At 43.2% G+C, this 27,269-nt stretch overlaps 2 protein-coding genes across 7 annotated transcripts; both read left to right on the top strand.

Annotated features, from left to right (window-relative positions):
• The first annotated feature begins 33 nt into the window (after positions 1 to 33).
• Positions 34 to 3,647, top strand: LOC131262153 (uncharacterized protein DDB_G0283357-like). 5 transcript variants are annotated; one of them, XM_058264086.1, is made up of 5 exons: positions 492 to 549; positions 669 to 765; positions 1,503 to 1,772; positions 1,862 to 2,503; positions 2,581 to 3,647. In XM_058264086.1, exons 3-5 carry the CDS (start codon positions 1,535 to 1,537, stop codon positions 3,234 to 3,236), a joined length of 1,536 nt encoding a protein of 511 aa, XP_058120069.1. In that variant the 5' UTR covers positions 492 to 549; positions 669 to 765; positions 1,503 to 1,534; the 3' UTR covers positions 3,237 to 3,647. The 5 variants fall into 5 exon arrangements, with proteins under 5 accessions (XP_058120066.1, XP_058120070.1, XP_058120065.1 ...); XM_058264083.1 differs by lacking the exons at positions 492 to 549; positions 669 to 765 and adding an exon at positions 34 to 264; XM_058264087.1 differs by lacking the exons at positions 492 to 549; positions 669 to 765 and adding an exon at positions 34 to 274 and having other exon boundaries at positions 1,862 to 2,332.
• Positions 3,648 to 5,185: 1,538 nt separating this feature from the next.
• Positions 5,186 to 12,567, top strand: LOC131262051 (sodium-coupled monocarboxylate transporter 1). 2 transcript variants are annotated; one of them, XM_058263963.1, is made up of 8 exons: positions 5,186 to 5,272; positions 8,843 to 9,394; positions 9,523 to 9,574; positions 9,644 to 9,711; positions 9,801 to 9,955; positions 10,511 to 10,651; positions 10,716 to 11,691; positions 11,765 to 12,567. In XM_058263963.1, exons 2-8 carry the CDS (start codon positions 8,843 to 8,845, stop codon positions 11,780 to 11,782), a joined length of 1,962 nt encoding a protein of 653 aa, XP_058119946.1. In that variant the 5' UTR covers positions 5,186 to 5,272; the 3' UTR covers positions 11,783 to 12,567. The 2 variants fall into 2 exon arrangements, with proteins under 2 accessions (XP_058119946.1, XP_058119947.1); XM_058263964.1 differs by lacking the exon at positions 5,186 to 5,272 and adding an exon at positions 5,661 to 6,002.
• Positions 12,568 to 27,269: the final 14,702 nt, after the last annotated feature.

Below are 27,269 nucleotides of genomic sequence, written 5' to 3'. Positions count from 1 at the left end.
TATTTTGACATAACCCGAGGCCACTTCGGAAAGTGCCGAATTTGGTCGGTCTAGTGGTGAAATTAGAGGAAAACACAAACAACTGCCCATTTTTGCTTTAAAAAGTATTCATAATAATGTTTTAACAAGTTTACCGCCAGCAATGGTGTTCTAAATCGTATTGGAAAATGCGTGCACACGTATCCTGACGGAATAAAGTTGTACAGTAACCGTGAATCCAAAAAGCAGCTGCAGGTACCCGGTTCCCGGAAAAGGGGGGCATAGGTGAAAAAGTGTAATTTTGTTCTTATTTTGTTTACTTTTCTTTGCTGCATTCTTCGTCTTGATTGCCATCAATGGCACGCATTACCTCCACCCATTCCCCACAAGCAGGTAGTGGCGCTTAGCCGGCTAACAAGTGCTGGAATTTACGGTGCTTACGACTGACACGAACTGGGTGTTCGGACGTGTGCGTGCCTGCCAGAAGACCCATTGGAGGGGGAATAAAATCAGTGCAAAATTCGCGTAGACATCTTTCAGCATATTGTGAATAGGTTTGGCTCGGAAAAGGTGCACAGATCCGTATATTTCATTTCCTCTTGCATGTTCCGATGGACAAAGTTTGGCATTGTCCTACGTTGCATTTCCGTTTAGTGGGAAATGAAGTGTTTTCCTTCGTAACAATCTAGTATCGAGTGTGTACAGAGTGATAGCAAAAAAAGAGTAACGTACGAGATATCAGGCGGATTATTCTTGTTCAGAAGTGCATTCCATGCGAACAACCAGGTGAATTATTTAATTGGTTGATTGACTTTACTCAACGTTTTATCCAACGTACTGTTAGATGGTCTTATGTCACCGATAGGCAAGAAAATCGGATAACGGTGTTTACATTGGGGTTCTATTATCTTCTACCGTTTCACTGCGCGTGAAAGTTTGCATTGGAACCTGCAGTCAATGATTCACGATGGCCGTGCCTGCACCGTTAACTCGGCGACGCATTTAGAAATCGTAAAGTGGTGGCCCGTCTGGCCTGCTTGGGACGGGCGTTGTTTTGTTCGTTACGTGCACCACGCCAAACGCGCACGGTCATGAGAAAGTGTCCAATACGTTGCCACGATCGAAGTAGGCCAGCTGGATGGTTTCTCTCGGAAAACCGTACCAAATCCGATCTTAGTTGCCACGATGCTACGCTAATATGCCCAGAATAAGAAAAGCGGTCTATTGTTCCAAAATAAAACAAAAATAGCCTCCTAGACAGATAGCTAACACCTGTTCGGAAGTTCTTCTTCGGTATTTGGCCAAGATTTCCGTTTTTGAATCACAACTTAATTAGGTGCTTCAAGACCATCGTTCGATCGGGATAAAAGAAGAAACATCGCGGAAAATGGGAGACGGAAGACAAATTATCCATTCCCTCGCATGCTTCATCGAATGTCTTAAGTTTTTTCTGTCCACGCTTTTTTTTATGGAAGACTTTACCGGCAAAAACGTTACACATCCGTTTCTTCTTGGTTTCACAGTCATTTTTGTCAGTAAACCGAACCACGCAAGCATGACGTCCGTGCAGAGCCAGGAAGATCTAGAGGCCCGCATTGCCCGGATCAAGAAACGGAATGAGGAAATAGAGCAAAAGTACCGTGAAGCGGAGGAAGATCGTCTTCGGGCAATGAAGGAAAATGCAATGGTTGAGATAAAACCGCCCAAGGACGACGACTGGCCACGGGAGCACAAGTACGACAAAATAGACTTCAACTACGACCTCGATCCGGAGACGTTGGCGCAGTTGGAAGGTAAACATGATAAATGTTTTCTGCCGGCGGGCAAGAGATAGGGAAAGTTATTCTAGCTCGGTGTAAATCGTTCTGGCTTTGTTTTACAGAAAAGAAAAAGGAAAAGGATGCCTTTATCCAGAAGATAGCTAAAGATTACAAGGTGTTTGCGGAAGGCGAAGGACCTCCACCGGATCCCGCGTACAGCTTTCTGGCTGACGTTGAACGTGACGGTGAGAAGGCTGCCGCTGCTGCAGCGGCAAACAATGGCAATAATGGTATCAACGGCAATAATTCGACGCAACTGGCGAGCCCCAACGGAAGAAGCCCTACCGCCAGCAAGGGTGGTGATAATTTCGATCGCCGAAACCCGAACAATAGAAGTGGCCATCGGCAAGGACCACGGGATCCTGGGGGGCCGCAACAGGGCGGAAGGCCTCGTGTAGGCTCGGGAAAATCGTCCCATCATCATGGGCACCACAGTCACCATCACCATGGGGGACCGAATATTCAACGATCGTTTTCGACAAACGAGCACGATGGTTGGCGGTCTGCTTCGGGGGAGCAACAGCGAAGAAACGGTAAGATTGGTACCGCCGGCATGCACGAAGGTGCGGGCCTGTGGAGGCGGGAGCAGTACGATGGCTCCGAGGGTAAAAGCAAGGACGATAGCAGCTTGCAATCGTCGGCGAAGCTGGAACCGAATCTTACAGTCTCGGTTTCACGAGACGGAGAATTTAAAAGCGTGAAAGGTACTGGCATCCTTTCTCCTCCTGTAGCCATTCCACGCCTGAAGCATTAAATATCTTTGTTCTTTACTTTTTCGTAGTGACCACTCCTCCGATTATCGGTAGTGGAAGAGTTGGGCCTCGCCAGGCAGCGAAGCCACAGTTTCAATTTCACACCGGTCCAGGTGAGCACAATCATCATAACCAACATAACCACCATTCGGGTGGCGGCCATCAACATTCGCATGGCCATGGTCATCATCCCTTGCCGCTTACGGTCGGCGGACGTAAGGAGATGCAACAAGGAAGCCGGGATTCCACTGGAACGCATTCGGTCGATCATTTCAATCGTAACGTAACGGGACGAAAATCGGACCGTGGTGGAGAGAGTGCCAAAAAGCACACCGGCGGCGGTAAGGGGCCTTTCTCCGGCTCGTCGTTGCAAAATGGAAAAGGTGGCAGTACAGCTGGCGGTGGTGCGGGAAGCAGTGTGCAGGATCGGCTGAACCGCAATCGTTTAGTGGCCAGCAGTGACAGAAACGAAAACATCACCAAAACGAGAGGTGATTCTTCTGCACAGCCTGTTGTATCCGGAGCAGCAAAGGCAACGCTTAAAACTATTTCAAAAATCATCGAAAAGAATGCAGAAATTGACGTGCAGCTGGCACGTGAGATGGCCCGAGAGAATGAGAAGCTGTCTTCAAAAGTTAAAGAACTGCGTTTGCAACAACAGCAGCAGCAGCAGCAGCAACAGTAGTGGTGGCATATGGCACTCAAGATGTATGGCATTGATTGAGATAAAACATCTTTTAGAAGGGTTTTTTGTAATGATCGTTCAGCTTACAAAGGTCCTATCTGAATTAGATTAGAAGGCACCGCCTCAAAACAGGATATACAGGAAGCAATATGAGCAATTTATATCCGTCATTCGACAATGGACATACGAGATTTACGTCCGATCAATTGCGATTAGGGGCATCAACTCACTTGGTGTAGAATCGCGCACGCAAAGCTAGGCTTTACTTATGTTTTATTTAACGCAAGTTTTATTGTTTTTTTAGCTTTCTTCTTGGCGCAACGACCGTTTTCGGTCATGCCTGCAGCATGAAGTGCTTACTTCACTTTTTCCCTTTGTGTACGTGGATAGTCTCTCGTACAGGGCAGGGTTCGCTCTCGGTTGGGATTTCAGTTTAGTATAACTGAATTGATGGTTTTGTTCCTGTTGACATTTACGTTAACAAGTTCGACTCTTTGTCCGTCCGTAGTTCTCAACCAAATTTCAATCCAATCTGATCTTTTTTTTCCTTTACACCAAAACCGCTAGCCACGGAGGTGTGTATGAAATAAAGGTAAAAACTGAAAACTGAACTAAAGTGCAACTTTCCATTCAACGAAATAAGAGCGTTTTGCAAATGCCCGTTGAAGCACAATCAAAGTTCTGGGTGCAATATAAGGTTTTTTGTTCTTTGAAGAAAAGATTTCGTGTTGTGTAAAAAAATATGTATTTGTTAAATGATAAAATCTTTTACGCCAGGTCATTCCGACGTCATGTGGCAGTGTTGAAAAAGCTTGCACTACAGTTCTGACATCATTAATTACACAGAACTTTTTTTCTTGGACATAACTACCATTTTCGACCAAACCTAGCTGGCTTAGTAGACTTGTCCTTTTGCTTACCGTGGATAGTCGCCTAAAGTGCATACAACTATGCCAAGTTACACAGTCACAAACATATGGCTGTACAAGTGAGTTTAGATACGGACACAATGCAATAAAAAAGCAAAATTAATTGCCCAATAGTTTTGCACGAAATTGATGCAGCTTTCGATGAAAAATCTTTACTTTTTCGTCAGGTAAACATTTATTGTGATTTCATGATTTTTTTTAAAACTATTATCATGTGTTTTGGACATGTAGATGCGCTGGATTATTTGATTACATTTTACTAAGGGAAAGATCCAGTTCAGACCGTATGAGTGATGAACCATGTGGAAGCCCATTTCATCATCCGGTTACATCCTATTACGCATAATACTAAGCATTTAATTTGCAGTTCTGCTTAGCGTGTTTCTTCGAATGCGCGCACATTTATTTATTGTTAACCCTTTACTTAGAATTGTTTTAACGAGTTTGAGGCAAATTATATTCTTATTGTTCTCTCTTTGATTTTATCTCACTTTTAATATCCAATTTTACTTGAAATCCATTTAAAAACTGGTTAACCGTGATTGTATAATAAATATTTGCAAATATATGTAAACGCATGCTTCGATAGATTGATTTGTGAAAGATCAAAAATGGTTTGATGACATGCCTTCGCCTTTTTTTACAGTTTCCACATTTTTCATATAAATTCTAGCCATTACCTCGCAAAGCTTTATTAGTTAGTGACACGTGCCGTACTATTTTGTTTATTCCCAGTCGAAACGCAGCATAATGTTTTGAGGAGGAGTTTGCACGTGACGTTCGAAACCCCCCCTCCTTTCATCCACCATATGATGTTGACGTATCGATAGTACCAACATCAACATCACCACCACTATTACAAGCAGCGACCACTTCGATTAGCGCCGTGTTTAGTGGCCCGCATTAGTACTCCCTTTTGCAACTGGGATAGTTGAGTGTCCACACCGAAAGGTAAACAAAATAATTTGTGTTCAGCACTTTGTGGGGTCGGAATCGCGTCGATCTTGCTGTTGGGGTCATCTCGAGATACTTGTGTCCTTTTTTTCGTGACTGTTTTGAAAGTGACGTGAACTGTACGGGCGTGCGACGAATAGCTTCGGCGAGAAGGTATGTGAAGTGAGTTGTTTACATTTTCCTTTCGTTCGCAAATCAAACGGGATTCGGCCCCGGTCCATTCTATTCGTGTCGTGAAACAGAATAAGTAGGAATGTAGGTGGTTTGCTGAGTATTTTAGGCTGGTGAATTTCAAGATGAATTTCTTATTTTACATTGCATAACAACGCGTTTGACAAGTGATGACGTCGTGAAAAGCGCCAGGCCCACTGTACAACAGTGCCGCTGGAAAGCAGGAGGTTTCCGACCAATTGTTGGCGTCAGCTGATTTTTGGTTGGTATTCACTTTCGCTGGCGTCGCATTTAATCAAGCCAATGGTTGTCGGAGAACAAACTGGAGCATGGCGAACGAAGGCGCGGGCTACGATGGCCCGCAGAAGTAATTGCGCTCCATACAACGTGTTGTGCAAACAACCCGTGCCTCCATGTGGCACCACGTATACACGGGCAGTACCGCGACCACACCGCGAGGTTCCGGCACCATTACCAACCGCCCGGCGGGCACGAGAAAAAGCAGCTGTTTGTGTAAAGCCGCGAAACGCATCTTGCGCGCGCGACACACTCCCCGTCATCCGCGGAACCGCGAACGGTTTAGTGGCGATTGTAACGCCGAACCAGTAGCTTGTGCCGGCACGAGCAGTGACAGAAACGGTTCCGAACGAAAGGAAAACGAGGCTCGACACAACCCCGCGAAAGGTTAATCTTTTTTGTTCCAACGCTCAAGGTAGTGTAGCCAGTGTGTTGTTGTGTTTAAAGTAATCCTCAAGCGTAAAGGGGAAGGTTTGGTCTTATCTGACCGGGAGTTCGAAAACGAACGGTTAGCCGGTGTCCTTGAGCAATGTGTAGCAACTTTACTTTTAAGGAGAGGCGAAACAGGATCGCTTGAAAACCGGCTACGCAGTCCACACAAATATTCTGTATCGATCAGCACTCGTGAAGTGGACAAAGAATTTGTAAAGACTATTTCAATGGCTTTATGAACTCCTTCTTCAACCTCGTGACATTAATTTGATTAGTCTCACCTGTAGAATGTGCGTATTTCCCTACACGAGCCAGGGAAATAAAATGCACCAACTCATCGGCGTTATCCAGTGAAAAGGCTTCTACGCCTTATTGCTCGTGCACCTGTAGTTGATACTGGCGTACGTCATAACCTTCCGTGGCTTGCTTCGATAGGGATATGGTATCGTAAATTACCAGTCCGAAAACGATGAGTCTCGCCCTCTTTGATCGTCGTTATCGTCCAGACGAACCGCGTGCGTTATTGAATGCTGTACTGTATCTTTCGATATTTATCATTTTATCTTCTAATCCAACAACGTCTCTTTTTGCCTCCTTTTCCCCAACAGGGAGAGCGCGTTGGGGGTTTACAGGAATGTTACTTCACCTGTGCGTCATCGATGGACATTGACCTGTGTAGCACGTAGTTTGTGTGCTCCCGGACATTTTTATGAAACCATTTTTCGCTCATCTGAACTTTTTTCTCAGGCGGACGTATTGACTTGGTATCGTTTCGTATTGCACCGTCCTAGTGACATCAACACTGTTGCTGTGATGGGTTGACATTCCCATCCCGCTAGCCCTATACAAAGTGGTTACTGTTAGATGCATACAGCCTCTCTTGAATGCGCTTGTGCAACGAACGGATCGAATGTACGATCGCGATCATTCGCATTCCTTACAGTGTGATATTGTTAGGTGAAGGCATCCTCTCGACGGCGATTTAGCTTTTCGGCATTGTTCTAATGCACCTTATAAATACATCATGAGTTAGTTGCGTAATGACGAATGTGCAGTTGCACAGACACAGCAATGACAGCGTAGAATAGTATCTTAATTGTTCTACATGTTAATTGTTATAGACAAAAAAGAAATAATGTCCAAACACTAGTCAACTATAAGGGCTTAAGTTGGTGGAAAATGTTTTGAAGCAAAAATGCAACAGCGATGTTATGCCTCAGTAACCTTCACTTCATTAATGCGAACGACCCTCGGACTGAGCTGCATAAGTTACCCTAGTAAACGGGCAAATCGACCGGTTGAACGAAGACCATCATTACCCCCAAAAGAAATTCAAAACAGAGGGCTGAATTGATCTATAAAACTTAATGCTGAAACTTGATGTTCACTGACAATCGGTTTTAGTAATATATTTTACATCGGAAACGATCGTGTTTCATACTCGAATCCTTTTTCATATTCGTCGTGCATAGACTGAGAAAAATATCTCGTAGAAAAAATTGACAACATGTTTCGTAACTGCAACCTTAAAAGCCATTATTTACACATTATTAGTAGCCAACAAAATATCAAACCATATTTGGTAGCGAGTTCGATTGTCGGTTCATAGCATCGTGGACTTTTTTGTAGAGTAAATAGAAATCTAATGTCACTACAGGGCACGTTCAATATCAACATACGCGCACAATGATCGCCGATCGCGCCTTCGTTTGGAGTTGGTGGGCAAACAACAAAACGATGCGCGGTCAAAGTCCAGCTCGACTCGATGGCAGGTTTTGTTGCGCGTGTACGCCAAACCCCCGGACCGGGCTACAAACACTCGCACATTAGTGACCGAGTTCAGAGTGACCATCGGTCACCGACGCGGGGGCATTCGGTCCGTGTTTATTAGCACTTTTAAATGCTACGGTTTTGGTCCGTTTGGGAGTAGATTAGATTTCGGTTGGGTTCATAACTACACTTGTAATTAATGGGTGCTTGCTTTGCTGGCACTACAATTGGAAAATGATTGGCACGATTCAGGAAACTTCAATTCCTCAATAAATCCCTCTTCACTGTCATCAATCAAGATGCTTCTGGAAAGGCTTACAGTGCATAAATTATCACCAGGTTTAACGCGTGTAAATAACCGTGTTCAAGCCTCCACCACCGCTCTCACAGCCTTGATATGGACACGTTGTTGTATGCCAGTAATTGCGGCTACTTTTGCTAATTGCCGTCTGCTTTTCACCGACGGGTAATTAGCGCAGTATTTACACGCCGCCGTATGACTTACTTTCAATTGTAATGAAGCCTCCTTCCCGGTGGAAGATATGACCGTCGGTTTGTGGTGATGGCGGTGGTGCTGATAGAATATCTCATTCTGAAATACCGGTTCTCCAGGAAGATTTCTTCCACAATTCGTCCAGTCATCGCGGTAACCGCCTTGATGATGCCTTTATCTATCTCAATGGGGTGTTTTTTTATTACACCTTTACGGCCCCCTAGCTTTTATCGCTCTGCGACAGGGTTCAAAGTCCGACATTCGAAGGAGCTGGGGTGTAAACAGTATATTCTCCACAATTCGTTTATATTCGCGGTCGGACCGAAGCGGAAAGCGGGCAAATAGTCGTTTTCAATTGTCACTTGACTCGCGATCGTTTCGCGATAAGACGCCTCGTGTCGTTGTTTTCGGGCGCCATTTAAAGCCCGCCTTCGTGATAGTGTTTTTGGGGTCCGTGGTTGGGGGTGGAGGGCCATATCTCTATCTACCATATTAGTCATCACTGTCTTTGGCTGCTGCTACTTATCTTGTCCCTCGATTTCCTGCTTTTACCCTTCCAGATGGCCACCGGTAGAAGTACCCTGGCCGAAAGCCTGCGGGAGCTGTACCAGTTCAGCGTGGTCGACTACTGTATGTTCGGCTTAATGCTACTCCTTTCGGCGGCCTGTGGCATTTACTTTGGCTTCTTCAAAAGGTCCACCGGTTCCGGCGACACCGGTACGCCGGAGAGCAGCAGTAGCGATGATGAGTCGCCGGGCCCTCGGCGATCTTCTGGGGCCCCCGCCGGAAAGAAGGCGACCACGTTCGGGTCGTCGACAATGGACGAGTATCTGCTTGGCTCGCGGAAGCTAAAGGCGTTCCCGGTGGCGATGAGTCTCGTCGCGGGCTACATTTCCGGCGTCACCATCCTCGGTACACCGTCGGAGATCTATAACTTTGGCACACAGTACTGGCTGATCGTGGTGCCGATCCTGCTGATGGGCTACGCCGTATGCACCGTCTATCTGCCGGTGTTTTGCTCGCTCAAGTTGAACTCTTCGTACGAGTATCTGGAATTGCGGTTCAATACGCATGTCCGCTCGATCGCCTCCGTCATGTTCGTTATCGATGAGGTACGGCATTTGCTTGCCAGATATATAGAATCTTACGAAGTTTCGTGGCTTCCTCAACGTAAAGTCAGAAACGTGCATACATTTACGCAAATCAATAACCAGTTTATTTTTCTACTCAATCGCAACAGTTACTTTTCCTCCCGATGATCATCTACGTGCCAGCGTTGGCCTTCAACCAAGGTTAGTCACTGTGCAGTTGTAAGGCGGAAACTCCAACTACAATAAAACATATTTTTCCCATACCTGCAGTAACTGGATTCAACCTTTACGTGATCGGTGCGATCGTGTGCGTCGTTTGCATATTCTACACCCTGCTGGTAAGCGTATTGATCTCGGGGGTTCTCGTACACATCTGGGGGTCCATCATGCAGATTATTACAATTTCCATTAATTAATCTACTTGCAGGGTGGCATTAAGGCGGTCGTGTTTACCGATGCGTGGCAGGTGGTGGTAATGTTCATCTCGGTCGTTGTCGTCGTGATCATCGGTACGATCGCGATCGGAGGACCGGATGTCATCTGGGATCGTTCGGTAGAGGGTGGACGTATTGACTTTTTCAAGTAAGGATTTCATTAACGCATTTATTACTTTGAACTTTTGGTTCGAAGGACCTTATCTGTAGTTTTTATAATTCAGGATCATAAACAATGGCTTATGAAATGCACTTCTTCCAGTAGAAGTGTGCCTAATCAAGTGGAAGCTTGTAAAGATTAAGTGTTATAAGGTTCATATAAGGCAAGGTACTTTTGGCTGTATGATAAGGGAAGACGCAACTAGTTTATCGCAAGACTTTGACCAATATTCTTGACCTATTGCTTTGTATGAGATTATCTGAGGGAATAGACATAGTAAAAACGGAAGCCACACATGTTCAAATAATATGTTAGATATTTACTATTGATCTATTTACAATTCAAACGAGAACTCATTTGGTAATTTTTATGAGTCAAGGCCTCAGGGGGATTATTTTATGGAGGGCTGCGAAGCGATAGGAGTTGTTGGTAGTGATTTGAAGTTTATGACATAGGGAATGATTGATCGATTACCTTTTCAATTCTCACTTGTAAGGCACCCTAGCAAAACCTCTACAGCATTTTTCTGTATTTTTATTCCAGTATGAATCCCTCAATGTATGAACGACAAACCTTCTGGGCTGTGCTGATTGGAGGGTTTTTCTATTGGACCTCGTTCAATTCCGTCAACCAGACGATGGTGCAGCGCTACATGTCGCTACCGAATCTGAAGAAAGCGAGGCTGTAAGTTTGCCTCCCACGTTGTATCTTATCGTATTGCTAACTTCTGTTTTTCTCACCCATACAGCTCTATCGCGATGTTCACCGTTGGAATGGGTGTGTTTGTTTCGGTTTGCTGCTACGCCGGGCTGCTGCTGTACGGTAAATACTACGAGTGTGATCCGGCCACGATCGGGCTGGTTACGACGGACGATCAACTGTTTCCGCACTACGTGATGGAGGCGGTCGGGAAGCTGAAGGGAATACCGGGACTGTTCATTGCCGGTGTGTTCGGGGCCGCGCTGAGCTCACTGTCAGTCGTGTTGAACTCCACCTCAGCTGTTCTGCTTGAGGATATCCTGAAAGGTCTGTTTCGGGTGAATCCAACCCCGTTCGTGGCGAATATTTTTGTCCGTGGAAGTGTTATTGTACTGGGGTTGGCCGCGATGGGCTGTCTGTTTATCATCGAGAGGTTGGGCGGTATTCTGAGCGTAGCCTCTTCGCTGTCCGCCATTGCTGCCGGTACGACATGCGGAATCTTCACACTGGGAATGTTGATCCCTTGGAGTAACACAAAGGGAGCCCTGTTTGGAGGCGTTTCGGGAGCGCTTCTGTCCGGATGGGTTTCGCTAGGAAGTCAGTTTGCCGGAGCGTCCGGTGAGCTTGTGCCACACAAGTTGCCCGTCTCGGTCGACGGTTGCATCGAAGATCTGCTTACGAACGTCACTATGGTGCGTCCTGCCTACCCGGATGAGTCCGGTGTGTTTCCTCTCTACCGGCTGTCGTACCACTGGATCACCCCGATCGGTGTGCTGACGGTGCTGATCGTTGGTACGATCGTTTCGTTCATAACGGGCCCGCGTGATCTCCGGTACATCGATCCTGAGTTGATTTCGCCTGTCATCCATCGGTTTCTACCACAAGAATCGTTTGGTCACTACGGTACCGCCAGCAAGACCACAGGCGTAGTGGTTTTTGCCGAAGAAATGAAACCACAGACCAGCATGCCTGCAGTCACTGGTGACAGCTTGCCTTACGGTACGACAACGGATCAAAACTTACAAGTAAGTAGAAGCATTCACAAACCAAATGTAAATGAAATGTTCCATATAACTATTTCGATGGTATCTTTTCCAGGCGACGAAATCTCGATGATAAACCAAGTACTCTTCTTCGGGCCAGAACTTGCCAGAGTTCGTGCAATCAACACAATCGATAGCCTCCAACGGAGTGCACTCCTTCCTGGGGGATTCCATCCGGAAACCGTACTGAAATGATACTACTTCCCGGATGTGTCCTCCGCAAGAATGAATCTGACCAATCTTCGATGACTGTTGCACCGAAGGTGAGACGGGCAGAATGTAGAGCAAAACAAACCAAGAATGGATGGCAGCAATGGTGCCAATGGAGTGTGTCCATTTTAAGGTGTGTTTCCTTTTTTTTACCAAGACTGTGTACAAATAAGATCAGTTGTTTACCTATGCCAGGAAGCGGAGTGGTTTGAGTGCGTTTTTTGTATCACTAGCAGTGTAAGACACTTTATTATACACGATTTAGATATTGTTTTCGGTACCAATCTACCTACAGGCACGAGTTTTGGATTTTTAATGTGACAAATTTGTATACTTAATCTATACATCGATCAGATCCCCAGCTTCCTACCCCATACAACGTTACACAATCTGTGATAGACTATGGTGCAAAACGCAACGGAGTATCGTACGATCGGTTTTTGTTGTTCGAATCAAGACTAGTTAGGTTTTCCGTTGCGGATTGGTTAAAGTTTGATGTTACGCGTTGCGAAAGACGATCAAGTGTTAACGAAGGGGTTGGCACTGTTCTTACCGGAATTTAGCCATTTAAAGAGCGTAGGAATATTATTGAATAGGTTTAAACTGTTTGTGTATCAGATATCAATAAAGATGAAATCGATTTACGATAAAAAAAATGTACATGAAATCATTTCAAAAGCACCGCTGAGTGGCTATGGGTGGAAAAATCCTTAGCATAAATGCGATATTTTTTTGAACGCATGTGTTGATGTTAGTATACCTTTAGTTATCTCGTATTCAATTGGAAATAGTGGAAAATAAAACAGTAATTATGAGAAAATTACTCACAGCATAAGCCAACACGAAGCTCCACCAACCCTCGAAGAAGTCGTACGATCGACTATCTTCCGGGTGAAGCCAATCTATTGCACTCTGACGGTATTGTGTTTCGAAAATATCTAAAAACTCTAAAACTACATAATAAGCGGTAAACGGATAACTTTTTTTGACGAAAAATTTCTCCTAAAGGGTTTTTAAGCAGATTTTAGTACCTTTTCCAGCCCACACTCAACGCACTTTTCTGGTGGCAGGTTGGAAACGATATGGTTGATGAAAAACTATCTTGGAACCGGTCGGAAAATAGTTTAAGCATAATAAAATAAAACTTTTCTACTTCCGTTGCTACCTCCCGGGAGTTTTGGAAGCACACAATAAAGTACCGAAAAGCGTACGAGCTCGCACACAAAAAGAGACCCTTGTACGCTATCGTGTCGCATGGCTTCCGGTGCTGTAGGTGTTGGCGCTTACATCCTGAACGAAGCAAGTTCGCTCGATTGCTTTTTCTACGAGAAACGATAATTCATCTATTATGCTACGTTACGGAAATGTGCTTTGCTAGGGAGAAATGGTGTGGCGTTAATTTTACGGTAGTAGCGTTGTGTAGCTTTTGGACATCATGCTATTTATATGATTACAAAATGGTTTGAATACCTTAGCTAAATTACTCTCCAATTAAAATTTAAACAGTATACGAAGTTAAAGCAAACGTTTCTAATAATAGAAAACAATGTATTTTTTAACTCGTTCTGTTCATCGCCGCTCGTTGCAATAACCGTACTGAGCATAAATAATACTTGTTAATGAAAAGAATGGGTACAAACGAAATATTTATGTTGGAAAGTGTATGTTCCCCGGCATGCTTTGACCTTCCGAGGAATGTTTTAGTTCCTTAAAAAAAAGGTAAAATCAACTTCCGTCGTCCAAAATTTACACATCCCGGCTAGCGTACCGACGAACGAAACCTTTCGCTACGAAACCCCTCCCGAGCTCCGCCAAAGCAAAGGTGGGGCATATCTTTTCGAAAATTTTAAAATAAAGGAGAAATAAAATGAGTACAATTTATTTCAACATAATGATATGCAAATATGTGCTCGAAATCTCATTCATTTCACCTGCTCCCGGTCCGTGCCGTGGTCAGCGGTGGATAAGTGGATTCGCGCGAAAGATTTTCCAACCGGAAAATTGCACCCTCATGTGTGCTCTAGAGGTTTGGGCTTCTGTGCTTCCGGGTGCACAAAAGAATGCTACCACACCGGGACCCGGGCCGTGGATGTGAGTGATGTTTTATTTTTTGGACATAAAATAAAAGACGCTTCCGAATGGCAAACGTTTTGGCAAGGGGTTAGGTAGACAAAAAAATGAATAAATGAAATAACACACACACACCGAGGGCGGGCGCGGGAAAAAGGGTTAAATATTTAATTAAACGCTACACATGTGCGTCGAGCACGGTCCGAAGGGAGTTTTCGCCGATTTATCTTTGACCTTCTCTGTTTGACCGAAAAGGCGGAAGCTTGTAAGTTTGTCCGTGTCTTCCGGAGATCGGGCAGTATGGTTATTTTTTTTGCCATGCCATTGGTTATCCCAAATATTAACTTACCCTCAGTTAGTATTTTGCTACCGCTTTACCAAAAAGGTTCAAAGGATTCCACTTCCTCTCGTACGGCCAGTTTTGGGGGGTTTAAGTAAACGGACCCTTCCGAGAGCGACGGTGTGGGAATAAAATAAATTTTAAACACGAAATTATTTACACTCGCCATTAACCATTCCGCGTCCGTTTCATGTGCGTAATGAGGATGAAATGAGTACGAATCCGTCCCTTGAAGGTAGCGTTAGGTTGAGATTTTTGATAGCATAAAAAACGTACTATTCTTTAAGCGACTCATTCTAACAAATGCATAAACAATTAATGGTGGTATATTTACCTATCAGACTTTTATTTTCCATCTGTTGGTCGTTGGCCAAATGGTTGTTTTTTCGCAAATCTTACATTACATTTCACTCAGTAAGTGCTTCCAATTTGAATAAATTGAACAGTTAAAGTAAATCGTGCTTTTAATTTCAGCTTCGTTAAAACAAAGCAAATCATCTTACACTTCCGCTTTCTCCAATCGTCTTTTAATTGGCTTTACCTTTTCATCAAATCTGAATTAATTCCATGTTTATAATACAACGAGCGAGTTTGGTATTGATAGAACTAACTGACAATCATCTTAACTTTCCATTTCGGTCGGAAAAACCCTGGGTAACAGCCCTTAGAACTCATTCCGTACTAAATTCCGTGCTTTACAGAGTCTTTTATTTATTGTAAATGATTTCGAAAGCTACCCTTCACGTGAAGGGCGTACTTTTGCTAAAAGCTAAAGCAGGAGCAGCATTAAAACGATGAAAAGCCACAATCACGGCATGACGAACTATCGAAAAGATTTTATTCTCTGCACAATTTGCACACGAATGTAGCTTTGAATGCGGCTGACAAGTGGGACTTTGTATCTTCGAAGATTCGCGCAAAGCCGTTCTATTCAGAGCGACGCTCCTATAGTTTCTGGCTGGGCGCATATGCTTTTGAACAAATTATGCCGCTCCAGGTCTGGCGGAAACGCTTGTAATCGGACTATGGTGCGCTGATAAAAAGTGCCCGAAAACGAAAAACGATGGTGGCTTACTGGCATACGTGAGGAATTTCCGAGCCACGTTAAACATGAATGGCGTGGTTCCTAATTACGGCTTGTATTCACGTGAAGTCGTAAGGCTTCAATCTCCAAGCTTACGCCAGATAAAGGATATACTTATGTCGTGCGTTTGGATTGATACGTTCTGAAGAATGCAAAATGTTTTCCAGATGAAAAACAAACTCTCTGGATTTATTTAATTATTTTACCATTTAAAACAGAGCCCATCCTGTAGTTTAAGTTAAGTTTATGTTTAAGTTCTGATAAGTTTAATTAAACACATTCATGAATTAATGCGAAATGGAACCTATTCCAGAATATTATCAATCCACATTAGTAACACTGCAATCGAACGTACCGTTCTGCTTTTAACGGTGGTGGTTTTTCCTCTTTGCGATGTTGCGTGTGCGAAGATAAATAATTTAAAACTAGAAAAATCCAAATCACGAACATCAAAACCACCTTGCCTTTCTTCCGGAATTTCACCAGCCAAGTTGTCCTTCCGGTCGGCACACACCGTCAACACGTTGCTCTTCCTCCGCAGTCTCGCGTTGTTTATTCAGGAGCAGCATTTGATCCTCATTAAGACTATCTGTCTCGTACGGAAATAATCCTTTTCACAAAACCACCCACCAAACAACCCCATCGGCTTGGCATAGTGTAGGCATAGCATACATGTCCGGGTTTTTGTGGCTAAGTTTTGGATCCTTTGGAAAAACTAAGCGGAAAAGCGCGATCTGTTTCCCTCCCTCCTACCGACACGTGCTTGGAAGCAGTAAGCATCATCCTTTATTCTTGCCATGTGGGATGGCAAACCGCCTCCTGTTTCCTCCGTAAAGCTACCACTTCCGTTCGGCCCACGCACGAAAAAACACATCATTAATGTTGATTTAGTTTTCGGAAAAATCACTCTATCAAATTTTCACCTGATGCTGCGAAACTAGATCCCTAGCTGGCGTACCGAGGTAATGTATCCTGCGGTGAGTTGGTTTTCGCCATCGAAAGGTTTCCCCGTGCTTGATTTTCTTACCCTCGAAAACCTCTGTCGAATGATGAAGCGTCGGAGTGGATGCTCTGAAGTGATTTTTTTTTTCTAAATTTGTTTCTCCACCTCTCGTTAGAGGATTCCCGTAAAACGTTAAATAAACGTGCAGCTTGGTAGTGAGTTGACTTTGCAAGTGGTAGTGGCTGGAGGAAACTATCGCATGATCCGTTTCGGCTTTCTATTTTTCAATGCTCCTCCCCTTAAGCTTTCGCACTAAGCACCTGCGTCTGGGAAAATCCACTTAGTATAACCCGTGCATCCAGAAACGTACACCGTCATACAGTCTTTCGACGGAAAAACCCGTGAACTATTGCTCCGAAACCTGAATTTCCACACATCAACACACGCTTCACTTTCGCTCAAACAACTTCCACCGGTGGAATAATCACAAGTGCTCGGATGCAAATGCAGAACATTTCCACTTGACTTCGTTTGCTATCGTCTTGTGTTGGTGAACGCAAACCGACGATTTGGGACGGATTTTCTTTCATGTGAAATTTGGGTTTTAATTTTCCACCTAATGTTTGCTTCAACTCTTCAAGGGTATTTTTATTTTTCTCTCTTTTTCTTTTGCATGTTGGGTAAATATGGAAATCAATTGACGTTGCAACAGGGGTCGCTTTTCAAAGGATCGCTTTGTGATTTTTTTTACCAACTTTGTTCAAGTTTACTTTTCCGTGTAAAGTAATATTCTCATTCCTAAATTTAAGACGTTATTTGACAAGTGTCAGCAATAGCTTTTTTATCGCTCGACAACCGTTAGGGAGATTGAAAAAGCTTTCCCGGGGAAACTTTGATCAGGAGGTTGACCTGAAAATGTCCTTTGCGAAAAATTGAAGCCGACACCCCTGAGATGCCATTCATCAAAGGATTCGGTGCAAAATTAGCGCCGTCTGCAGTGCGTCAAATTATCCGCAGGTGGGAGGGTGGCAAATGGTGGTCAGTGCCATTCACCCGTCTCTTCACTCTACCTCAACTAACTAGGGGCTTTCATGTGGGATGTGAGCAAATAGTGTCGCTGGCCATTCGCTTCCCGTTCTATCGTAAAACACACGTTGTCCTACTGAATCCTGGATTTTGTGCATAGTTCACTTCCGCTTTTTTTTATAATGTATGTTGAGTGGCCCTGGGTTTCCAGTAACTAAGAAATAGCAAATAATATAAAATAAAAATGAAAATTTTGAAAGATTGTTTCCCGTAGGACAATAAAACCTTTCCCGTAAGGTTTTAAAATATTTTATAAATTTTAAAACATTATTTACAAAAAATGATTTCTGTCAATAAAAAAACTTTTTTTTATCAAACAACACAACTCCTCAAACCGATTTTTTCCCATTTTTTGCGATTTTTTTAACAAACAGCAAACGAAATTTTCACCTTACCGTAGCTCAGAAAAGGAATTTAAAAAATACCCTGATCCCCCTGCGTATGAAAACAATCACCGGCGTTTGGTTTGCTTCGGTTCAAATGTGGTTAATGTGAAAATGTGTAGCTTGTGGTGGCTTCTGTGAAACCGATCACATAAATAACGCGCGAAAAAGCCAAGCGGATTTTTGCGCTACGTTATTTTAACCGGGTACAAGAGCCCGCGCACAAAATGTGTATGAGAAAAGCGTCCGATTATTTTTCCCTCGAGCTTCTTCGGCGCTGGTCTGGTGGTGCGATTGTTTTTCCATCTTTCCAACGGGTGCGCGAAAAATGTTCACTAAATAATTCCCATTATGTTATTTACTGGTCCGCGGCGCCATACTGCGGGAGGGTGTTTATTTTTTCAATGAAAAAAAAACGATCCCATTTCTAGAGGGATGTCTTTCCGTAGCGTGTGCCACCTTCGAATAACTTCGAATTTTGCAACAGTCCAAAGAGAATGGAGGTTTCGACCGTTAAAACACATTCCAGGGATGTTTATTTTTTCGGAATAATTTAAACCAACTGCAAATATTTGGGGTTGCCCTTTTTTTGGAATTTTGAGCGAAAAACATTTCTCCATTTCAAATTTAACAAAACGATGCCATGTGGTCGAGTGTGATATTTGCATATGCTCGTGTGGATTGTTGGCTTTTGGAGGTTGAATGTGTGGGAAGAAAATGTGTTTATTCAAGAAAGCATGCAAGTGTACTTGAAAATTATGCAATAGTTATTTTGTGTTGTTTTGAATCGTTTTTTGTTTAACTTCATTGAATTTAAAACAAAACGTTAAAAACAACATCAAAAAAGATCATTCACTCTTACTACTTTTTAACGCTACGTGGAATACGGCTCTGAAAATTCTTAGCCAAATACAAAAGATCACACAACAACATTTTCTTTTGATCATTCTTAACGTGACAGGTAGGGTATTTGAGGATGTCGTTACACATAAAGAATATCGAGTTATTTTTAACAAACACAGCGCACAAAGTTCTTTTTTAATGCCCCATGATTATTTTCTTTTTGCGAACGAAATAAATTTCTAATGTTTTTTTCCATTTTCCCAGCGGTGCTCGATGGTTTGATTGGTGCAATAATAAATCCAAATTGATACCTTCTGATTCCATCCGCAGCGCTGTACGGTTTGATGAGGTTGAAAGCAAATACGATACGACTGAAAAGGCATTGAAAAGACACTCCGGAGTGTGCCGGATGTCCGGTAGCAATAGGACATTTTATTTGCCCTTCATTTCCAAACGTCTGACGGACAAAAGCGCCCGGTACGTTATCGCATTAAGTTTCGCCGATTGATGTTTGCTCCGCGCGTGGACACCGTTTGCCCTCGGGAGCATTTGGTCGGTTTTGTTTTCTAAAATATCTGCCCCATATTGAATATCAATCGAAACCGGCGTCCGCCATCGAGCAAAGCCATCGTAATCATCTTATCGTTCGTCATCGTCAGGAGCTGCCGGTTGCGCTGGAAACCGTTGGCGTTATGTTTGCTGCGATAATATGAATTTAATGTGGTTTGAAAATAAAAAGCCCGCCACGTGGACAAGTACGGACCAAATTTTCCCTTGTACGAACGGTGGAAAATCAGTGAGGGGAAAAGGGAAGTGCACCTGGCGAATGACATTTAATTGACCGGTAATGAGTGATGTCCAAAGTGATGCCACTCGTCAACTCCACCCTTCGACATGCTGGCTTCCTTCATCATGCTCATAAACTCCACGGCAAACAAGCGATAAATCGCTGGAAAAACAACATCCTGCCCGCACACGCGGACCGCTGTATAAACTGGTCGACCGACCGGACGAACAGTGCGAGTAAATTTTGGGCCCATAAGCCACAGATAATCTTCTGTTTTAATCCGACCGGAAAACCCCCCCATCCAACGTTCCTCGTATTCAAATGAGGACTAAATGCGCATAAGTACTTCTGGCGCGGAAGCAACCTACAGGGTCGACGGGCACTTTCACATGAAGGGTAAATGTGCGGTGACCGCCGGTGATGCTGCTGTGTCGGGAAAACTCTCACTGGCCCTCTGGTGTCGGTGTATGTGTGTGTGTGTGTGTACTTTCATGCGTGACCGCGAGTTCCGAGTATGCGGAATATATTTTAGCGACTTAACGCCAAAAGTATCCTGCCAATAAAGTCCTATCGTTGTTGTCCGCGGGTGTGAGAGATGTGATCGACATAACGTACGAGCGAGAGGTCCGGCAAAAGGATTTGCTGGTAAAATATTTAAGCTCGCGACAGAAAGCCGCGAAAATGGTCACACCGCCAACACCGTTCGGTAACTAAACAATGCGCGTCGTTCCGGAATAATAAGCCGGCGTCCGGTGGCCGGACAGATTTTACGTTTTTAATTATCATCCCTCCAATGGGTACGCATTCGTTGTGTTGTTTGGTTTTCAAATAATGGTGAAAAAATAGAGACATCTCTATTCCGTCTGTTTCACTCGGAATTGGCCGGTAGCTGTTTGTGGTTTTATGGCGATTGAATTTCCGACCACCCGCTCGATGGTAAGACGGAAATTGTGCCAAAAATCAACGCGCCCGTCGGAAGTGACACTTTACCCAAGTGGAGCGACATGGTGCGAGTTTTAGCCGGTGGTTTGCGATACGACAAGCAGTGTTGCTCAATTTTGGGCTTGTCTGCCAATTTGATGGGCTCATAAGAAATGCATGAGAATCAAACAATAGTTTTTTTGCTTATGGTGGTCGCCATCTTTATGAAGGGGGTAATTTTCACAAATACAAGTACATTTAGCATAGACTACTTATTTCATAGGTTAGTAATAGCCAACCTATTTCAGGTTTCTGGCAAAACCGTTTTTTTTGTAGGTTTTTTATACTACAAAAACATTAATGAATTTATCGTCGAACACTTTCTCCATTTAGAATTTTCAAATTTATAGTTTTGAAATTTCTTCAGAAAGCTTTTTACACATTTTTCAACACATTTGAGAAATTGTTTTGTTATTTTCCTAATATTATACTTGTATTCGGCCATATCGAATACATTTGACAAAAACCACATGAGCACCAAAAGCCCACCATTTATACAACAAACCAAGTAGTCGTCACACATTCCTTTTTTGGTTAACTTCATAAAAAGCAACTTTTTGGCAAAAGAATTGTACCAATTTGACCACATAAAAATAATGCCCCACACAATATTCGACCTCTAAAATAACTCTATTTTACTTGACCTCCTGGCTAAATATTTGAAAGCGGGAAAACATTATGTACTATTTTTCCTACATTTGTTCCTTGTCTGGTTTTTAAAGACAGTCTATTTTATCCTGTAAGAAAAACTAAATCTATCTATCTTTATCTTTTCAATACAAAATTTAGAACATCAAATACAATTTGAAATGACACGTGAACTGCATTCATCCGCCAGTCATGTAGGGATATAAAAAAAAACAACTAAATAAAACATTTCGGACATGATTTGAGGTACATTTCGCACGCAAATCAGGTGTTAGTCGCGAACCGTCGTAGAATTCGCCAACCAGCCCGTCCCGCAGTGAAACAAGCAACGCAGGCTGCCGATTGAATAAATCATATTAATGGATTTTCGGGTTATGGATGCATGTATGCATTCCGCGGATCCACGATCAAACACACAGATAACACACAACTGTATACACATATACCGCAGGTATGCAATAAATGTCCACCAAAAACTGCATAACCCTCCGCCTTCGTTGGTATGGGAACGTATTGCATTGGCATGGTAAAATTTGTGGCCCACGTTCAGCCAAAGGGTTGCTATAAAATAGTAAGTAAAATGTGATACGACGTGCATCGGAAAATCGGGCAACGTGGGAAGTGATTGGTTTCGTTCAAATCGCGTCCGACTCGCGGCAGGATAACGACTGGCAGGTTGAGCCTCGTTTGATTCGTTGCACGAACTAATTCGGGTTGGGAAGCGAGTGTGAGATGCCGTTTTCTATTACGTTCGCATGTCCTTGTGGTCGGTCCAGGCCGACCGGCCTCCCAATGTTAGCATTTGGGAGGGACAAAAAGGACGCCACAAATATTCCAAAGGCATCGCGAAGGCTCGCAAGACTGAAACAAATAGTGATAAAAAAATGCGTCTGGCTGGATAGTGATAAAGGTGTAGTTTGAATAAAATATCAATCTTCGTCCGTTGCATTCATCACAGAAGAAATACCGAACAGGGTTCAAAACCGGTGTTGGTTTTTTGTAAATTTATATTGTCAGTATTAAATTGTAAAAAAAAATTGATTCTTGTATTGATTTATTGTTGATTTCTTTTGTTCCGTTAATTTTTTGAAAACTTTACTTACAACAATGTATCATTGAATATCTCCTCCACGTGGATATCGGCGTAAGAGTCTGAAGCATCCCATTGAAGGTGTTCATTCTTTTACTGCTTCCTGCAGAAGCCACGATGCAACCCGATCAACCCCGGGTGCATTTTTATTTAAACTGCCCGCCAACTTTTTCCACATCATTTCACGTGCACTCTCGTCGCGAACCGCCATTTATGCATTCGGGTGCATCCGTGGCGCAATCGCATGCATCGTGTGGAATAGTTCCGGAGGAAAAGGGAATGAATCGTCTAACCTTTTTTTCCGGCAGGTCAGCAAGGGCAAATTTGCCACCGTTTCGAATCTGGCCAAATTGGACACCAGTTTTATTCGCGACACTGCACCGAGCGACTGTTCCTAATCGTCCTGACATTGAAAACAAGCAAAACAAAAAATCACTGATGCAACTGCAACCGCTCAACGTATGCAACCGTTCTCAGGAGCTATCCTTTTTGGTATGTCCTTTCGGTAGGGCAGAAAGGGTTTTTTTGAGAATAAGGGGTTTTTTTACTACCTATGTCCACATAAAGTGAGGAAACATATTCCATCGGACCGTTGCTTTTATTTTCCCCAAAACTGTCCCATCATTTCCTGACCAAACTGTTAGCCGAGCGCAGTGTCGTCTGTGATTTTCCTGCCCCGTCCGAACGGTAGTGCGTTTGCGAATGTGTTTGCCTTAGCAAACCGATGTTAGTTAAGGGACAAAAATTTGGCATTAAATATTTGAACAGCACTAGCGACCGGACAAGACTGTACGTTTGTGAACGTCGCTGCTCTCCGGTATTTTTGCAATGAACCCAAATTAAAGCAAGTGAGACAAATTTTAAAATAGTTTAACAAATATGTTTCGTTCGTTGATATTTAAAAATATAGTTGAAAGCTTTGATCGTACGAATGTCTGTTGCTAACTTTATTTGTAATAATAGGACTGTTTGAAAAACAAGATAAGCTAATGATTTTCTCATTTAAACTCGCATCAATATCCGGAACTAAACTAGGATAATTAAAGGTACCCAAACGTACCTTTAGTGGTGCATAAACGTACGATTAGTGGTGAATGAAGCCAGAAATGGTTTCATGATACACCGATTCAATTTGCTCTTGAAATGGAAAAATAAACTAACATAAATCCGGTTTTTGTATAGAGGTCCCAACAAAATTAAAATGAATGCTTACTCCTATTTCTTAAATTAAAAATCCTTGATAATTCATTATAATTTTTTTAAATTATTCAATCGAAAAACAATGCCTCAGGAAGTGTCGATTTTCTAATATCTCATACCGTAGAAAAAATGGAATGAGAGAATTTGTAGCTGCACGAAAACATAATTTATGTGTAAATATTGTATCAAGCGCACGAAGGATGTGGATACTATAACAAACAAGCGAATGAGATTTTAATGAACGTTTTTGTTAAAGGATCAATGGATGGTATGGAGGCAAGTAAATTTTTGCAAACATCATAGTCTTAAAGCAGGAATTTAATGGAAGATGATAGTGTGGTGATTAAATACGTAAACGTATTCTACGGTGACAGCTTGTCGCGCGTTGAAGAAGACCCTGCTGTCTGCTAGTTTTTGTCTTAACAAAGGTGAGCCACCTAAATCCTAACAAAATGCAAAGAGGATGCTATCCTGGCACCCAAAACCTGGGCAGCGATAAAAACACAGAAAAACATCGCTTCCTGCTTCAGCAGGACACAGGAGTTTCCCAGCGACACTGCACGTCCCGTTTTGGTAAGGGAGTTAATTTCATTTACACTTTACCTTCGTCCCATCGTCACCAGCCCCAGAGTCCCACGCAGGTTGTGTTGTGCGAGGATAATCCTGGTAGGTCTTTTTTCCCCCCATCCGTGCGTCCCTTCGTTTTTCTTTTTTGCATCACGATCACGCTGTTCCGCGGCGGGAAAATATGCGGGCGGGTCAGTTCATAATGTGCAGATGGAAAGCCTAGCTCGCAGCTAGGACGTGGCCCGCCCGGTGATCCGTTTGCAGAAATATGAGCGGTTTGTGGTGGCAAATACGTCGGTGCAGTCTTCTTTGCATCCTTGCGGCGGTTGCAAACGTGGTCGGCATCGGACAACCGAACCCGGCCGGAAGTGCTGCCTACCACGCGGCGAAAAAAGTGCGGGGAAAAAAATATGCACACACATACCGAACCGCAAGGAGACAGCTCCCACCAAACCGAGCCCCGGTCAGCGAGTTCACATCGTTGTGCGGTCAGTTTTTGGCATTTAAGGACTGCCTCCGGTTGGGCACGGGAAACTTTTCATCATGCACCATGAGCTGCAGCTGCGGAAATGGCCGGTTGAATGTGTGATTGTTTTAAATGGTTGTAAACAGCGCCAACCGACCGACCGACCGACCAACGGAGGCCGGCTCACGGATGGCGGTCCACGAGGCGACCGCGACGTTAAGCGCATTAACTCGCTGCTGGCGTAGTTGGAGTTTACGTACCGAGAATTCGTTCACTTTTACAAAAGCGGGAAGCACCTGAATGCTGCTACTGGGGGAGAGAAAATAAATCTGTGCAAAAATAAGCAACTTTTTGTTCTAAAAACTCCAAAGCGAGGAAGCTGATTTTATTTATGGTGCTACTTTCCACCGATCCGTGGTCATCATTATGCGGCGTGTAATGAACGGGGTTTCGCTTAAGCACTAATTGTAACTGGAAGTGTAATTGGCGGTCACAATGCTTTTATGGCTGCACGCTTCATTGTTCTGTAAATTTGATGAAACTAATATCTGCACATTATCAAATAGTAATTTTTTAATCATTTACTGCACAATATTTAAAGCAAATTTTTCGATTCAAACAATTTATGCTCGGAAAAATAGTTTCATATGCTTCATCTTTTCTAAAATGTAATATTTTTCTAGTAACAGAAAGGGGCATTTTTTTTCAAAATAATACCCTTTCTGTCTGGTGGCAGTAACACGCTGGTGTTAAGAAGAAAATGTTCATACCGATCGTTTGGGTTAAATTGAATTAAATTTACCCTCGCTGTTGCGGACGGACTTGTTTCCATGTTTACTATCACTGGGTATTGAATTGGCTCCTTGGATGATGTATACATTACTAGGGTCGAATGCATCCAGTTTTCCGTTGCTAGGATGCAGTAACCATGTGTGCTTTTTTCCATTTTCTCATGCTCTAAATTGCACGGCAGTCACATCCTAATCATACGTCGATTGCCGTGAGGGGAGAAGATTCGTTTTGCAGTTTTATTTCGTTTTTCTTTGCTGAAACACACGTCAAAGGGAAGAACATTTATGTCCCTTTCGCCCAAGGAATGTATCATCACGATCGCATCAATGATGCATCGGAAAGGACCCATTGAAGCGTGGAAAATTTCACTTGTTGGCTACCGTTTTCCATCTGCACCCTAAGAAACTGCTGCCGGCTTGCAGTGGGAAATAAAAACAACTCGATAAGCGAATTTCTTCTGTACGGAAGACGTTTGACGAATGGTACCGGGGATGCAGCGAGGAGATGTACGATTACAAGGTTGCCGGAATGGACAGACTGCCCATCCGGAGACGTCTTGCGTTTGACTCGGTTCGGCATAAATTATGCACCGGCTACGAGATGTCAGAAAACATGTCATGGCACGTAACGTGACTTACGCCCGCAGGGTATCCTTGAGCGCCGGGAGATGTAACTGACGTGTTCGAAGTCGTTCAAAAACTCCAACAGCAAACAAGGAAAAAAACACACATGATAACATTTTATGATTTTCCTACGATGAACAAACTGGCGAGAACTCTTTCTCTGGTGGATAGGAAAAGAAAAAACAAAAAGACTCTAAAATGCACAAGGAAACTTCCTGTGGCGTACCCGTCAACGAAAGACTCCAACATTGTCACAAACCACGAAACCACACATTTCCCAGCCAGTTTCTTTCCGTTCGCTCATGCTCGTACATTTTACCGGAACTAGAGGCGATGCCTCATATCTCTGCGCGCTGCCAGTTCGCTTACGGAGATGAAGACGTATTAGTACAAAAAAAAAGCCAGAAATAAAATAAAATAAAGCGAAACCGTTTGGGATCATTTATTATTCACATGGACATTATCTCAGCTGCTGTGGCCGCGTTATATTGTAGTCTCCGTTTGGGGTAGCTTGCGGTAGACAAGGTCGGTTGGCTCCTGAACATATGTCCATTGCTGGGGAAACAGAAAATACGTCGCGTTCATTCGCTCGGAGGGAAAATAAAATGTTAAATGGTAAATTTAAAGTAAAAAAAAAAATATAAAAAACACACTCATACACACAAATACTCGATGTCGTGTTTTATGACGGGTTTGTGATGGGCGTTGGAGCGTGTGCGGCATGGCCCCGTTTCGGTATCCGTAATTCGTCTTCTCGCCAGGGAATTCTGACCTCGGTTGACGGGCGATTGGGTTTTGTTTTTTTTTTTCGTTTTTCGCTCATTTTCGCGTGCATCTCAAGAAAATCTCGAATCTTGCACGAGGGGGTTGAGAATACCGTTTTTTATTGTGTTTTACTGTCACAATTTACGTCCAGTGAATTTACATAATCTGATAGGTTACATGTAGGCACACGTCCAAGCAACGTTTCTCGTTTCCCTTAGGTGCAAAATAAAATGTTTCACTATTCGGCATGCTCATGTTGTTCTTTCCACGTGGCCATCATTCAAAATAATAAAGACATATTTGTTATACTACGTTTCATTTGAAAAGGTACGTTTAAAAAAATCATCTTCTTAACCTGGGGAATGATTATGAATGTTCATCGAAACATCCTCAAAAAATACTTAATTTACTGCATTCTTACTTAAGTTTGAAACTTTATCTTAAGGTTAAAAAATCACAAATATTGAGGCACATTGAACAAACATCTTTTCTTCAAAAGTCGAGGTAAAAATCTGGTCTTTAACGACATCCAACGTTCTGTACGTTCATACTGTCTTCTTTGTGAGCTTTTGAGGGGTTTAGATTGAGATTTGCTAAGGAGGCAAGAACTCGTTGTAAAAAATATCTGAATTGTTTCCAAATAACACAATTTTACAAATTATAAAAATTTTATTATTACCAT

This window comes from Anopheles coustani, chromosome 2 (genome assembly GCF_943734705.1).
Source record: "Anopheles coustani chromosome 2, idAnoCousDA_361_x.2, whole genome shotgun sequence".
NCBI lineage: Eukaryota > Metazoa > Arthropoda > Insecta > Diptera > Culicidae > Anopheles > Anopheles coustani.
Note: the sequence above shows the minus strand (reverse complement) of the source record. Positions and strands in the feature narration are given on the sequence as shown.